This window comes from Rhyacophila brunnea, unplaced genomic scaffold, assembly GCF_057557595.1.
Source record: "Rhyacophila brunnea isolate RB1 unplaced genomic scaffold, BYU_Rbru_1.0 scaffold_6, whole genome shotgun sequence".
Lineage (NCBI taxonomy): Eukaryota > Metazoa > Arthropoda > Insecta > Trichoptera > Rhyacophilidae > Rhyacophila > Rhyacophila brunnea.
In genome coordinates, this window is record NW_028233276.1 from 48,219,366 (window position 1) to 48,236,688 (window position 17,323).

The window sequence follows — 17,323 nt, forward strand, 5'->3', positions numbered from 1 at the left end:
ATGCATAATTAAATATGGAGCTTCGAAAATGAATACATGCCAACAAATTACTGTTTTTATGATAAATTAACAAGTTATTTATTATGATATTATTATGTTATAGTAAACACAGATCATGATCTTCATAAAAAAATGTAAATTTCGTTCCCTTGTGAATACCGATGATAAATTAATATAATATTTCATCATATAAGCCAAAACAAAGTTTGAGTGGGCGAGTCGAGAACGAGTAAATTATGATCTCAGAAAAACAAGACACACATAAATACGTTATTCAGCATGCAGGTATCAGTTAAAACAGAAAAGGCAGTATTATATATTTTGTGTAAACCCAGAAGCGATTAGTTGATGTAGAATTATCTTAATTCATTCTGAAATCAAATACAAATCCTCAAATACGTGGCAAAAATCGAATGAAAATAAATTATGTGCAGGAAAATTGGGGTGAGCAATAGCTATGGCAGGGAGGGGATATGTGAATGTATCCGTGGAGTGATTGCGTAGAGACAGTGACAAAATCTCGAACGGCGTACGTTATCATTGATTGAAGAGGTCTTTTCACTAGGCCGCTAAACAATATGAAAAAGGTGTTTTTAATTCATTGTTGTGTTATGAAATCGATATGAAATAATAACCAATACGGATTGATTGAAGCAATGGAACTTGCAACTGACTTGTCAAATTAGTATGATGATTGTATCTGCTATGTATCAAGTTCAGTGGGGCGGAATGAAAGAATATAATATATTCCATGAAAAAACATAACGGTGACAAAACAGAACATGACAAAACAGAACAACCAGGGGAAAAATGAAACAATATTTTTTGTAGAATCTATTTAAGGTTAGGTTAGGCTAGGTCATTATTTCGTTGTACATTATATACGTGTTTTGAACATTATATATTGATAAAGATAAGATAACCTAAGCTTGCCGGCAACACCAAGTTAAGTCCCGTTTATTGTAGGCTTTCTAGCGATTAAGAATGCAGAAATTAGGTATATAATTTGATTTATTATGGCGTATTGAAAATCTGTGCTATTTAAAATCTGTCAACATAATAGAGATAGGACCATTTCAATATTAAATTTATATTTTTACTGAAAGGTCATAGTTATATTTATCGTTGTTCTGTTTTGAGTGGAACCTAATTTGTCACAGTAATCTTTTTTTTAGCAATACATATTATATCGGTTTACGTGGCTTGACACTTCATTATTTATTTGCTCCTTTTTCCAAATAGCTCAATAAAACTGCATCTCTAATGATACAAGTAACCAGTTTTAGTAAACGACAAAAGAACAGTGTATGAATTATGTTTGGCAAGCTTTTGGTTAGCATGGTTACCTTCACTACAAGCGATTTATTCCATTCGCATACGTAATGTCAATTTGAGATAGATTTAATTATAATTGTTCATCTGATAATCACCTGATTTTACTCCTCAGAAAAATATCATACACAGAAAATAAAATGAGAGTTTAATAATATTTATGAAATATAATTCTTCACTAGTGTGTTAATCTGGATATTACAAATCAATGGGAAAGCACATTTTTCTTTTATGTAGGTTTTTTATATAAATATATAATGTGAGAAACTTATTTCTCATGTAAACTTAAATATCCTATGTTAACTAATTAACCCCTATGACCACGTTTGCCAATAAAAGTAAATATTAGTTTGGAGCATGGCTTGGACATCAATGATACTGAGTCATGTCAACAGATTAACACGCGGCGAACGTCACGTCCTGAAGAAAAAGCAAAGCCCTCGGGGTGTTGGGAAAGTTCCTTAAATATTAGATACCTACATCACACGGGGAATAAATACGTGATGCGACGCTCAATGAGTTAACGACACGTGACTTTTACCGATGATAGAACAGAATAGATTGGTGTGCTGTCAAATGCTATGGTATTCACTTTTGATTATATATTTTTTTTAGACCATGTCCGATCCTGATAGTATCATAATATGGACCTTCACAGAGTGGAGGTTTGTGTTGACAGATTTTGTTTTTTACGAGAAATGGATGTCAGCCACTTGCTCAATCTATTAAGTCCATACCCTGACACACACAAATTGAAAAACAATATGTGTACTTGCCAGACCCAAGATTCAAACCTGAGACCCACGGCTTTATAGTCCAGGGCTTAAGCCGCGCGGCCACCGTGGGTGTCTATTTAAATATGCAATAAAGAAACAATATCATTTAATCAATTACCTAGAAACCTACAAAACATATTATTATTATATAGTATAAAAATTTAAAAAAATAAAGCGCTGAATATTTTTACACGTTGTCTAACCTGAAGCCCTTATCCAGTAAAATACTATACCGATACAGCATGCTAGGAAAGAATTTGAAAATATCCGTTTGGTAGCTGAAAATCAAAAATTCTTTGAAAATTATGTCACATTCATTGTTTATAAATTAGAAATGATAAATTTAGAAAACAAAAGCTTAATAATGTTGCCAGGAGATAATAAAATATTTGACAGTTGGGAAAATTTTGAAATATTTACAAAATCGAGCGTACTTGTGAAAGGGTCAAAAATTACCCTCAGATAAATAATATGGCTTTTTTGTGTTAAAATAAAAATAGATATTGCGTTGAATTTTACCTTCAAAATCATAAATAGATTTTTAAAAAAAATACTTTAAATTGGAGGTAATTAAATGTATGCATTCAGTAGAAAATATATTTTTTTCTTTGTTCCATTATAGTAACTACCAATTATTTATTCATTATAAAAATGCACTGTATTAATTTAAAAAAATGGATTTAGAACTATTTATATTATTGTGTTTTATTTTACTTAAGATAATGTAGTAATAATGAATATGGTTCCCGATTAATTCATCGTATATACACCTAAAATTGACGGTTAATACCAATAACGTATTATAGTTTGTCCTACAGTGGCGAAGACTCCATACTAGGCGATTATTTAAAGCCTACTTTCCCAAGAGTAATTAATTCAAATGAACAAAAAACATTTCAAATGTAAAAAATACAGTCATCTGTCTCTAACTATTGAATCGATCGAATCTTCTACTGAAACATGTAAACAAACGGTTGGGATAATCCAGTAGGTACTTATCTAGTTTTATGCTATTTGTGCTTAAATCGCTGCCGTTTTCCATGATGCTAAACGTGTCAGAATGAAAAGATTTTAGTGCCACACTTCCTTGTCCCGAGAAGAAACTGCACGGGACTGATGTAGCAATCATGCAACTAAGTTTTTAAATAAAGAGTTTTTTTCAATACTCAAGATGAAACGGAATTTACATTTTAGTCCCTTAAATATTGTTATCCTAGGACATTTTTTCGGTTACCCACTGCAACCTACCTTCCTTCAACAGGCACCCTTCGCTACAAGACGTGTAGCTTATAAGTAGGTATGTACAGTACTCTCTCAGTAATCCGCCACCCCAAAAACCAGACAAGTATCCAATTAGTGAAATCGGCGGATTATAGTGCATACATACAAAATATGATAAAAAACAGGTATTTCATAAAAATAATTTTGTTGAGAAATTTGTACGAGCAAATTACGGTTTTATTGAAAATCAAAATCAAGTATTTACTAAATTAAACATATTTATAAACTAAATTAAATAATTGTGATACAGTCCTGGGGCACTTTCCTCCCTGGTGCATTACGTTTTTTGCGATGAACGTACGTTTTACGAATAAGGAGTTTCCAAAATAAACCCGTCTCAACTGCGTTGTATACTTGTACGCGGCGGACTACTGAATTTGACAATCGAATACCGGCAAATTATAGCTTATAGCTTGATTTTGTGCTTTCAATTACTAAAAATAATGGCGGATTACTGAGTGTGTACTCTATAATAATATGACATTTTGAGCCGGCAGAATGTTACCTTTATATTAACCCATAGCTTACGGGCCGCACAAAATTGTGTTTTTGCTAATTACTTTTCAAATGCAAATTAACACGTTAATTACAAAATTAATTATAAGGGCCCGTAAGCATTGTGTTAAATGAAAATTTTGATTTAATCATAATAGTATGTTATATATTGAAGAATTTATTATAATAAAATATGGCTTTATAACCATTGCTGAATATTGCATTTCTACATAAATTCTTAGTAAAGGCCAAAAAATCCAGGTAATTTAAAACCAATATCGCCTTTTCTCTCGTCTGCTTAGTTGACAGAATTGTTTTATTTTTTTGTGTCTTTCACATTCGAAGCAAAAGGCGCACATATTTTCGTATGTGCCAGTATGAGCTTCACTTTCACGGGGAGGGGCGATATCATGCCAAAAGGCCGTCCGTTGACTGCCCGTAAAGCGTGTTTGCACAGTGTTTGCTATGCGAAAGTGCTATCCAGTAGCGTATTCGGATTTTTTTACGCTGGCATATCTAAACTCGAGCGATGTATAATTTTAAATAAAAATTTTCCACGCTATTTATAAAATGTTAATAAAACATACCTAGTGGTGGTAATATAAACATTTCTGTATTTCTGATTTTTTTCATTTTGACTTCCAACTTCTTCCTTGAGATGAAAAGTATGAGACAAACTGTTGAAAACGTTCAACTATTCTATAGGTAATACTTGTAGATTTTGACATCTATTCTCAGTGATGTGGTATAGTAGCTATTTTTTTAATATTTACTATTATTATATAAAAATTTTTGATGCATTATAATTATTGATAAATTATATTTTTATTTATTTATGTAAATGCCAATAAATTTTGTTATTTATAATGTCATTATCTTAATAATTCATGGAATTTAATGAAATCCATGCAATTTAATTTAATTTTATAATAAATCCAACACTTGAATAATAATATGTAAATATTTGATAAATTCATATAAACCTAACATTTAGTATCATAGTAAGTACATACATTTAGTTTATGGATTATACCTTAACATCATTGTGTTATTAATATATTTTAGTGATATTTTAATGTGCTTGCTGAACGTATTCATAGTGGGTATCAAATGTATCTACAATATAGTGTTTCCAATACTAGTTTTTATACTAGCTTCTTTACTTAGTAATACTGTTTTCCCGTTTGTTTGTTGTATTAATTTGTTATATAGGTAAGAATTAGTTAGCTGTATTCTACGTTAGTTCTTCATTTTCCAATGGTAAGTGCGCATAGTGACTGAAGATTCAGAAAGGTGTAACCTTAGTCACAGAAAATAGGTCACGCAAATGGAATACTACACAACTTAAGTTATTTAGAATTTAAATTCAAATTATAATGAGCACCCTCATTCGATAATATATATTTTGAAATATTTAAGTAAACTGGAGCAAGAATCAAATATGTTGAATATTAAATAATATTTTTTTTTGGATACTTCATTGATATTAAATTTATGAATATAATAACGAAAAAGTACATAATATGAAGACATATTGATAGTAATGAAGAAAACTCTCTTAAGTGAGTTAAATTTAAAATAAAATCTACTTAAATATTATATTATATAATATTACCAGTTTATAATATTATGTGGATAATGTCGATATTTAAAACAATTTGGTTAAATAAAGCTGTTGCATCAGCAATAAATTAACATTACCAATGGTGGGTTAGTTATTACTCATTGTGTGAACAAATAACTGATGTTTCCGATTTCTCAAATGTTATCAGTAATACAGGGATAAAATAATTACATATCATTTCCAACATGCACAACTAATAATTATAAATATTGAATAATCGAAAATAGATACGTGTGATATTATTTTTTAACTTTTAGCTTTTCCACAAGCATTATATGAGATTGTTAAAATAAGAATGTTTAATGTTAAATTAAAATACATTCATTAAGTGCTTCGAAATTTTTAAACAAAGTCTCAATAAGTCACAAAGAAACAAAGGAATAAGAAAATAATTTTGTTTAGGTACTAAATATAATAAAACGTTGACGAATGATGACAGTGTTTCGAATTCAAACTTTCTCTGGCTAAAAAACATATCTCGTTTTGATTCACACGCGAGTTATGAAATACATTTGAAATCATTCTATCATTTCTGTCTACCTGTCAATAAAAATATGTTTGAAAACGTTTCTAAATAATAATAAAAATAACCACAAGGACTATTGTTCAATTTTACTAGCGTGGAAAAATTATTCCATCTGTCAGTTATTATTTTATCGTTGAAGTGTTTGATCAATATAAAAGAGTATATTTTAGAGATATAATCTCTTAATATTTTTACATTATAGTAACAAACGTACTGTTAAGATATTATCAACCGATGACTTATTATTTGTCGTTGTTTTCATGTCCTTCACTTTTGAGAATCAAGGCCTCTTTTAAGTTACATATTTTTGTGTTAATTTAATCGATTCTTGAATTCCGCCTACACAACTGAAGGTTTTGGTGAAGAGGTTACGAGTAACACCATTCACTTCGTTGCACAACTATCTAGATGATCTTTATCTTCTCTGTAGACCCGCTATATATCCATTGACTAACTAACAACTCTTCTAGATATGTGGCCAAACAACTGCAGAACCCTTTTGATATAATTATGTTTTAGCGATCCAGATTTTCACATTTATTTCTTTCAGTTGCCAGCCATGAAATCCCTATCGATATCAAATAGTTTTGTAAAGTCAAGTTAAATTATAAATAACCATCAAATCAAAAATTATTTTTAAAAATTACAAAAGAATATTGACTACACCGAAGAAAACCACAAAGAAACTAATGCATAAGAAAGCAGCCAAGAGCAAGAGAGCAAAGTGATGAAATGGCGATGACGATGAACTTACTATATAGTTGATAAAAGCATTCTAATAAGTACCTATATTCATATATTTATTATACAGTCTCTTTACTGTGCTGTTGAAACGAAAGTCTTATGAAATCAAATAATTAAAAACGTCTGAAGACTGGGTTCATTTCCAATTATAATTTACTTTTGATTTCAGCTCCTTTTTTCGATGATTCCAAGATATTCCTATGAGCAGCATAGCATTTTAATTATCACAGTTGTAAAGATTTTCTTTTAAGATTTAGTGTGTGGACTATTTTATCTACTTTATAATATAAAAAGCTTTTATATTAGAATATAATCAATTCAATTATTCGGTCCGGTATTAGTTAAAAATCGATTGCAAGATTTATACCTGACAAAAAACCACCGGACAAATAAGAATACGAGCTAAGAAAAACGTTGTAAAATCGGTATTGTTGATCTGCTTCTAGAGATATTTGAATGTAAAATTTGCGTTACCATCGTTAATTGTCCAGGTATTGTAAAGTAAAATTAGGTGCTCTGGTAGAAAGTAGGCTCCCTGATGGTTAGTAGGGCTCCTGAAAATAGATCCTTGCTAGTAATAATATAAAGAAATACAACCACATATTTTACATATACTTATATCAATTTATTCCATTAAATTGTATTCATATGAATGGATAAAAATTTCCCTTAGCTTGAGATTAACATAATATTTCTAAATGAGTAATGAGAAACAGATTATTGAAATAAAAAAATGGTTCTAGTTTTATGGAATTTGCAGGATTATTACAATAATATTATATTTATATTGTTTTGTCAGTTTTAAGTGTTATGTTAAATTAAATCTATAAGAATTATTTTCATTTAAAATATCACAGTTAGTATTACAATAAATTTTATATCGCAGTCTCACGGGATGTACCTATAATCAAAACTAATAGTATAATACAATATTTTATTAGAAAATATTTCTTTATTACGTACGCCTAGTTGATTTAGTCAAAGTATTATAATTTATCTTTAACGACATATTTAGTATGACGGAAAACATGTAAAAGAGCGCCCCTGCGTCATTCGCCCCTGAATGGCGCTATTCAGGGGTGCTCACAAAAAGGTGTTTGCTTTTTTGGTTAACGACAATCCCCAGAGATGGCAGAAGTTGAGGCCTCTCGCATTGAGGCTGACAGTTTATGCCATCGTAGACGTTTTGAACAATGAGACCTCTAGGCTTTTTATCTGAAAGAGTAGTTGCCCTTTTTTGTCCTTCATTCACAATCCAAATTACAGTAGAGATAGTAAAAAGTATTTTGTGGCGTGGATTTTTAGCGGAAGGTATTCTTGATGAGATCTAAATAATATATAGGTAGGTATCTGATTAAGCTTTGAATAACCATAAAGTGTCGATGCTTCCTTGCGAGACTTGCGTAGTTCAATTCGTAAGGCACTAAGTTATCATACTAGGGGTTTTTCATGTTGAATTCTCGGTAAGGTCATATTTATTAATACAAATTTGAAATTTTTTGAAGCTTAGATGTTTATGTGGGTGTTTTACTGCTACTACGATATTACTCTAATATATAATGTATTTATACATCAAAAATCGTCTTCGCCACTACCCACTATGAATATTTATCGTGCTCTGCGCCTGAATCGGTCACCTAAAGAATAACTATATTTATAGGTAATGATATAATTTTCTTTAGTTAATGCATAACTATTTTTATCATAAAGTACCTACTCCAGAAGAGTTATGGAAACTTTTGAAAAGTATTTATTTTACGACCTTTTAGTCAATAACGGCGAAGCGAAAAAAAATAGAGGTGGCAAAGTATAAAATAGAAAAGAGCACCACAAAATACATAAAAATGAAAAGTATTAAAATTCCCGTGACTGGACTAAATAAAAGTATAAAAAGTCATTGACATATTTTGTTTGAAATTAAAAGTACCTAAGTACCTACGTAACTTGGTAAAATCTCATGTCAAGCCTTTCAGGCACCATTAGTGAGGGGTGCAAGACTAAATGTGCTCCCTAAAGACGTAGACATTTTCGGTGACGTGCCATGTATTTTGTTAAAATTGCATGTTTTTTGTTTTCAAAATTTTATTTGTACAAATTATAAATTTAAATTTAAAGTAAAATTATACTTAAGTAGGTATGTTCTTTTTTATATTTTTTATTATTATTATTTAATATATTCTCTTCTTCTCTCTTGTGAGGGTAATATTTGTTACAATGTAAATCTCATTTTGTGCACGTCTTGAATTTAGATTTGTTAAGCCCACGATGTTTTGTTTTCTTAAAAATAAATAAAAAATCGCAGAAATGTGTTGATTTAAAAAATCTCATAAAAATCTTATTACAAGTGCAATTTGAGTGTTTCATCATTAAGGTACCAACCCAGATTTTATTGCAAATTATAATATTACATAGAAAAGCCGATTGTAGTTTATGTTAAGGTAAGAACATAAGTAATTTAGATTCATACATGGTGTCAGGATTCTTTAAAATTCTAGTTGTGAAGTCTGTACTTGCTATATTTTTTAATCTTACGTGTATCCCATTCAGTCTAAGATTTTTTATAATTAATATAATAATAATTTACGTTTAATACAGAAACCTAAATACTTACTTAAATCTTGTATATGTTCAGTATTGAATGAAAAATAATTGTATATAAAATTGAATACTTAATAATGTATACATATTGTTATATATTTTCTTACCAATGTTATTCATACTTTATATATTATTATTTACCAAGATCAGCCATTTCCGAATCTCTGCCACAAATTTTGCGACTCACTGGCTTACATAATACGAAAATAAAGGTCACGGCTTTGTCTTGCTCACTTTCAATGTCTAGCTAGAAGAACAATAATATGTTTCACAATGAATACAAACAACGCCATACATTGTTATTTATAAGAAGGAATATGTCTGTAATCGTTGTCAGTAGCCAAACGATATACTCATTTCATATATTATTATGGCTCACACAATAGACAATTTTAACAATATTATTAAATTCCATCGATGGTTCCTTACCACAAGAAAAGAATGGCATAGACGTGCTTACATAAAACCAGAAGGTTGGAGCGGAGCCTTTTTTGAATTGCTCCGCCCAGCTCCACTCCGAGACATAATACTTGATCCAGCTCCGCTCCAGGGTATGCTCCACTCCGGATAAAAAGTTTTAATAGGAATATAAATGTTAAAAAATTTAAAAAACAAGTTAGTAGTTTTGAAATAAGGTATATTATTCGTCCTTTTCATTAATTCTATTAAAAAAAATTACCAACAACAAATCGTCTTTCATTATCTACCTCTTCGGTCAAAAAAAGGGGTTATTTATTAGTCAGCAGTGTTGCCGTATTTCAAATAGTGTGTAAAAAGTGTTGCAAAATGTCAAACATATTATTTGCATTGGATTTTTGGACGAAAATTTAATAAAAAAACATCCGTGCAGTGGAGCACTACAAATTTTCGGTGCTCCGGGAAAACCCCGATTGCTCCACTGCTCCGCTCCAACGCTCTGCATAAAACTACCGAGCTCTAGTTTAAATGTATTATTTCGACTACTCTTTTAAAAGTAAAATATAGAAAATGAATAATTTTCATACTTTCAACATTGACTGAATGTGTTTGATTGAATTTGAAGTTGATTCATATGAAAGATTCACACTATTTCATATGAATCGTTTTTAGCCATCATGAATAAAAACATTAGCTTTGAATATGAAATGTATATATAATACCTGACATATTTATGTACGTAATAATTTTAGAAAGATCTATATAACGAAGAAGGAGGAAAAACCCAAAAATCTATTACAATAATAATTTTGTATTTTCAATAAGGATAAATCATAATGGATTTGTAACGTTAATTTTGGCTATATTGTGAATAACATAGTACTCTACTGATTTATTTGTTTTTCACAAAAAAATAAATATCAAAGGTATTTCTTTACATAAAACAAATCACTCATACCTTTCAAGTTGTCGGTGCGTATCATATTATTTGTATATTTATAAATATTTGAAAGCAATAACATTATTTTTTTCCGCATTTAGATGCCAAAAAGAATATGAATGAGTTTTGGAAAAGAATGGGACGAGTATTGGAATTGGAATATCTTTTTTTCTCGCAAAAGAAAATATTTCTGCAGGAATAATAAGAATATACAAGAAGCATTGTGCTCTCGTAAATATTATGTGATTGACGTTTAGGACATAAATCGAATTGGTTTTATTTTTATGACAACTCGCTGCGAGGTATCGGTCAGAACGGAAGATTATTTCTGACTTAAGATATTTTCTTTATTTTTAACAGAATCTATATTATATGTAAGTAATAATATTATATTTTAATCATAAAAATGGTAGCCCTTTGATAAAAAAAATCAAACGGAGCGTAATAAAATGCTTTCATGGAAAAACCATTTCTTTTTGTTGTCAAAAATACCAGTACCTTAATAGTTTTTCGCAATTATTACAGATATACTAGCGTAACTGATTGAAAATAGCAAGATTTTTCTATTATGAAACAATCATGATATTGTTTACTGAAAAGAAATAAAAATATTTTCTCTGTAAAGAACTATTCAAGTTTATTCAATTTAAAAAAAATTGATTATTTTCATCAACTTATTGAGTTTTATAATTAATGTTCAATGAAATCACAATAATATATTATTTGGAACTAAAAAAATATATATACATAAGTATATTATATTATTTAATTATCCATAATAATTATGGTAATATCAGTATACAGTGGCACTATAGGTGATTTGAAGGTGTATTGGAATTGTTTGCTGCAATGCCTGTTTTAATCTAAACAAGCAATACCACTACAACCGCAATCCGTTTTAACCGTCCTCATGGTGTCACCGATTCATATATTTCTTTCACTACTATTATTATCATCATATATTTAAATATTATATTACATGATAATGTATTTAATACGTTATGAGTTGTATGCATACCGATACTCATACTGATAACTATAATTGATTTGTATACGCCATACAAATATGTATGGTTGCGTTTTTGCAGTGTCTTTATGTTGGTTATATTATTATGTGTAGGTACCTAAATTTGTTATCGAACAAGTAACTTAACATAGCCTTAATATAGATATTTACTTAAAAAAAAAAATTCTATTGTTGTCATAAGACTCATAAGACATACGACATAATGCATTTGCTACTCTCTTACTAGTCGTCACTGTTCTGGAATAGGTTCTGCAAAACTCTGGATTAGTTCTCTCCAACGTTTCTTTTCTTCTGAAAGTATTATTATCACCTTTTCAATGAATTTCTTCACCAGATTACTCCTCTCTCTCTCACCTGTTTACCAAACATACTTTCCGAAACGAGTAACGTTTCGAGGCTCTCTAGGCCATAGCGAAAAGTGTGTCCGGAGAATCATAAAATACGACGCGGGCACACGGAGAATAGTTTCTTGTTATGCAGTACTGAGTGCCAAATCTCGAATAGGTTACCTACATCGAGATTTTTTCTTTCATTGGCTCGTAAATACCAGGGTTTTAATCCAGATATGAAAATGGAAACACCGAGGTCTGAATCAACCACATATTTCTATATCTTGAGATATTACAATCAGCTGTCCTGATGATGTCGGTCAGATTATGATAGAGCTGGATATTGTCGCTCTAAGTGTTATTTCTTTCTCATGATCTTACAAGTAGACCTTGTAACTTCTCAACGTTGAAAATTCTCGAAACAAGACTTTTTTCGATAAATTTTCTCGTGATTGGTTTATTGATATCTCCAGAATTATTGTCGAGAAATATCTTTTTTATTTACTTTTCGTGCCTTTTTTATTGGGAGATATAGCATATTTATAAAAATACATTAAATCGCTACTAATAATACCTAATAACATGAATGTTTTCAATGATTTTTAAACAAAACTATTTTTATTAATTTACTGAATTAACATTTACGTAGTTGCTTATAAACAAAGTTTTTTTTGGTAATATAAGACATCATAGATATAGAAGTTTTAAAAATATATTACTTTATATTTTAATTAGGTACCAATTTATAAGACTAATAAGATTATAATATAAAAAAGATCGTTTATCAGAATTTTCTCTATGAGAATTAATAGAATATAAATTATTATTTTAAGCCAAACTTTATTCAAACAATAGGTAATTGGCCACCAATTTATTTATGATAAGGTGTACTTAAAATTAAGAAAGGGTAAACAATATTATTATGCCTCCTTGTATCAAATACTCATCAAAGGCAGATGATTTTAAAATAATATATTATAAAATAAATTAAATTAAAGACCATACTACAACTTGAGCTTTTATTATATTTTCAAAACGCTTAAAATTACGTAAAATTATTTTTACAGATAAAATATAACACATTTTTCTCAAACAAATAAACAGTGATCTGAAAATAACATAAAACTAAAAGTATTCGCTTCAAAATATTATTTTATTATTAATTATTATTAAAAGCATTAGCTCATAATAATGACTAGTAAAATAAAAGAGGCATTTTTCGTAACATTTTTTTATTATTTTGGTGTAAATACACTTAAGTTAATTTCATTATAATTAATAATTATTCTGCATAGTATTAATTATCGATCATTATTATTGCATTAAACATTTATGAAGAACGTACGCATTTCATGAGTAGAAATCAATTTTCTTGATTCTTCCACATGTTCATTTCGACTTATACGCCGAGGGTTTCGATATAACGTCAATTAAAAAAAAAACAATGATTTCGTTAGTTAAAAATCAGCTTGTCTTGCAACTTAATATTTTTCACGTGACTTCTGACAAAAAAACACAATAAAGTCGTTTACGACGTTTTAATATATTAAATTTCAAACTATCCCATAGAAGTATTCAAAGCTTTTTATAAAGTAGAGCGAGCACTATTTGTTTTCTTATTGATAACCCTAAAAACACGTATCTGACAACTATTTACTGATTACGTAATATTAATTTTATTTATACTAAAAATGATCTTCTATCGCAAAATATATACACAATCGTAGTCTTTCTTCTTACTTTTTCTAGCAATTTAGATACTTATACATTTTTAATGGCTTCTCTCCGCTGAATTAAATAATTGAATTGATATTATTAGAATTAATACTATCGACTGAGGATACTTAATGGTAATATGAATCGAAATTATAATTGATTTGAATTTAGTACTTACTAGAGCTGAGTTAGAAATACTGTCACCAGTTTGCATACTCAAGTCTCGGCATGTACTACCCATACTCAGTACGTGTGGCCCAATAAACTTATTCCAAGAAACTTGTTCTAAGTTCGAACGCATGCTATGAGATCACCGCTGCGACTTGCTAGTTGGTAGACTTTCAATACTATTGACATTAAATCCTCGCGAGCGAGATAGCATAATACACGTATGTTTACCCGTGATATACTCAACTATCATTGCTCTCCCTTTCTCCTCAGTTGTAAAATTGGTATAGTGAAGGACAGAAATGGTGACAACTGACAAGTTTTAGTTCCAGTTGAGTATGCGACTTATATCGAGTTGACGTCAGTCCCGGAATAGGTACCTACTAGTGCTTGAGTATTTACAGGTTTATCTGGTTTCGTCACGTCGAGTTTCTCTATTTTTTAGTGTTATAATTGGAACTTATAAACTGAATTCACATTTTATGCGTGATTGTGTAAATGGATAATAATTATATGACAAAATTGTGTAAAAATGGCTTGTTAAGTCCAAGCGCTCTATATAATATCCCAAATACTAGTAAGTATTTTGGAACAAGTTTCGATACTAAGTATTTTTATACTGGTAGTAAGTATACTTAGTCTTCAAAATCGACCAGTTTTCCCACCTCTAGTACTTACATACTATTGTGCATTTACCATAGGTGATATATAAAGCCTGAAGATGCCGAAAGGCAAAACAGGTCATTAAAAATAATTCGAAGGGAATAATACAATATTATAATTAAAGTTGACTACCAATAAATTAATGGTGATATTGTAATGGTGGGATTTCGTTTACCCAATTATTATTAAACAAACCAATTTGACAATATTTGCACTTGCGTTTCTCCAAAATAATGATGTTTTTCTTTTATTTCAGGAGGAGGTTGGTGATATTACAATTGCAACGCAAGAGAATTTCAAGTGAAAACTTTCAAATAATGTTTAAATATCGTTGTTTTGTAGAAAATAACGGATGGTCAGATTTTACCATGAAGACCAAATCATTCACGAAAATAAAATCAAAAATATTGTTCGAGTGGGTGACATAATTATTGATGCAATAATTTAAGTAAAAAACTTGGACCAATATGAATTCAACGGAGCCATATCTCTTCTCGGCGGAGAGTCAACTGGACAAACCGATGGAGAATGATTTGTATTACGCCTTAGACTCATTTTCAAGCGACGAAGCAAAAAGTTCTTCTGATTTGAGCACAACAGACTACACCTTGAGTTTTATTGAAACTATTCTACCAAGCTTTGACAATTGGACTTTCAATTATTCCTCGACTATAGAAAATGAGACCAAGACCGAAAGAAATCAATGGGAACTTTATATTATATTAGTTCAAGAAAGAGCTGCGTTAGTAAGTTTTCTCTTATTATTCTCTTTAACGACAGTGTTTGGGAATATGCTCGTAATAATGGCAGTAGTGAGAGAAAGGTATTTACATACCGCGACAAACTATTTCGTAACATCATTAGCGGTGGCCGATTGTCTAGTCGGTCTCGTTGTTATGCCATTCTCAGCTATGTACGAGGTACTGGAGCACATGTGGTTCTTTGGAATGGACTGGTGTGACGTGTGGAGATCACTGGACGTCCTTTTTTCGACGGCTTCAATTTTAAATTTGTGCGTCATAAGTTTGGATAGGTATTGGGCCATTACGGATCCCATAACGTACCCGATGAGAATGACTGGAAGAAGAGCGGCGTTTCTCATAGCGGCCGTTTGGGTCTGCTCCGGGACGATATCTTTCCCGGCGATAGCGTGGTGGAGGGCAGTCAGAACAGAAGACGTACCAGATTTTAAATGCCCCTTTACGGAGCACTTAGGGTATTTGATATTTTCTTCAACAATATCATTCTATTTGCCGCTGTTTGTAATGGTGTTCACGTATTACCGAATATACAGAGCGGCTATGATTCAAACGAGGTCGTTAAAGATGGGAACGAAACAAGTCATGCGAGCCTCCGGGGAACTAGAACTGACATTAAGAATCCACAGAGGTGGTACTACGAGAGAAAGGCCTGGAACGATTTATCATTCAAACACGACGAACTCAACTCCTGAAGAACATACCGATCTTCACGAACCATTGACTGCTTTGCAGAATAATGGATTATCAAGGACTGCTTCGAATAGAATGATGAATGCCACTCATTCAAAGCACCTTCCAAAAAACTTTTCGCTGAGCAGAAAGCTCGCCAAGTTTGCAAAAGAGAAGAAAGCTGCGAAGACTCTTGGCATAGTGATGGGAGTGTTTATAGTGTGTTGGTTACCGTTTTTTGTGGTGAACCTGTTATCCGGATTCTGCATGCAGTGCATCGCTCACGAAGAAATTGTCAACGTGATCGTCACATGGCTCGGCTGGGTGAATTCCTCGATGAATCCTGTCATCTACGCCTGCTGGAGTAGAGATTTTCGAAGGTAAGCTAACTTTTTCCATAATATAATTTCATTAAAAGTGTATTCCGGATGCCGCCAAATAGTGCAGCACTTCGTACCCTTGTGGCACAGCCTCAAGGGTTCCGTCGCCGTGGCCGGCCCTCCCTCACCCTGCAGCGATGCTACAAAAGCGACCTACGTGCTGCAGGTCTGACATGGCGGGAGGCACAGGAGTTAGCGATGGACCGAGGGAAGTGGCGCCAACTTGTGCTTGCCCTATGCCCCAATGTTGGGACGTGACAGGGTGAAAGAAGAAGAAGAAGAAGATTCTAAAATCTACTGTATCTTTTTTATAGCGCTATAGTCAGGGGTGAACTCGTGAAAGCACTCGCAGAACGCGTGACAATCTATTCAATGTTAAATAAAGAATATTAAGTAATAAAAATAATTAAATATACCTATGGCGATATTACATATTACAAATTGAATTAATAGGCATTTCCATGTAGGTACCATGTAGGTCGCCATATACTTAATTAACATAGAAAAATGTAAAGTACTTAAAGCAGTGAATACTCTAATATAAAGGCTTAGCTCATCGGCAGATAAAAATTCTCTCAGGCCGGAACGTGTATCCTTTTAGGCGACTAGATGTATCTAAAATAATACGCAAACCATACATGGCAGTAGACTTACCCTCTTCTGTCCATAATCTATACCAGAGAGCGCCATTTAACGATGTGTATTAATTGTGATAATAAAAGATTCAACAAGTAGAAATACATTTTCAGTTGTACAACAACAGAACAAAACAACAGAAATACAATTTCAGTGGAAGTATGGCCTTATGGTCGAGAGAGTTCAGAAGAAAAACTTGAGACTCCTTTACTTGAGGTTGTATGGATACTATCCGTGGCTT

General features: G+C 31.2%; 1 protein-coding gene across 3 annotated transcripts in view; it reads left to right on the forward strand.

Moving 5' to 3' along the window:
* The first annotated feature begins 15,568 nt into the window (after positions 1–15,568).
* Dop1R2 (dopamine receptor 2) overlaps positions 15,569–17,323 on the forward strand; it is a 242,040-nt gene continuing 240,285 nt past the window's right edge. For all 3 annotated transcript variants that reach the window (XM_085956742.1, XM_085956743.1, XM_085956744.1), the window contains exon 1: positions 15,569–16,446. In XM_085956742.1, coding sequence (XP_085812868.1) covers positions 15,569–16,446 — 878 coding nt within the window. The remainder of the gene's footprint in view (positions 16,447–17,323) is intronic.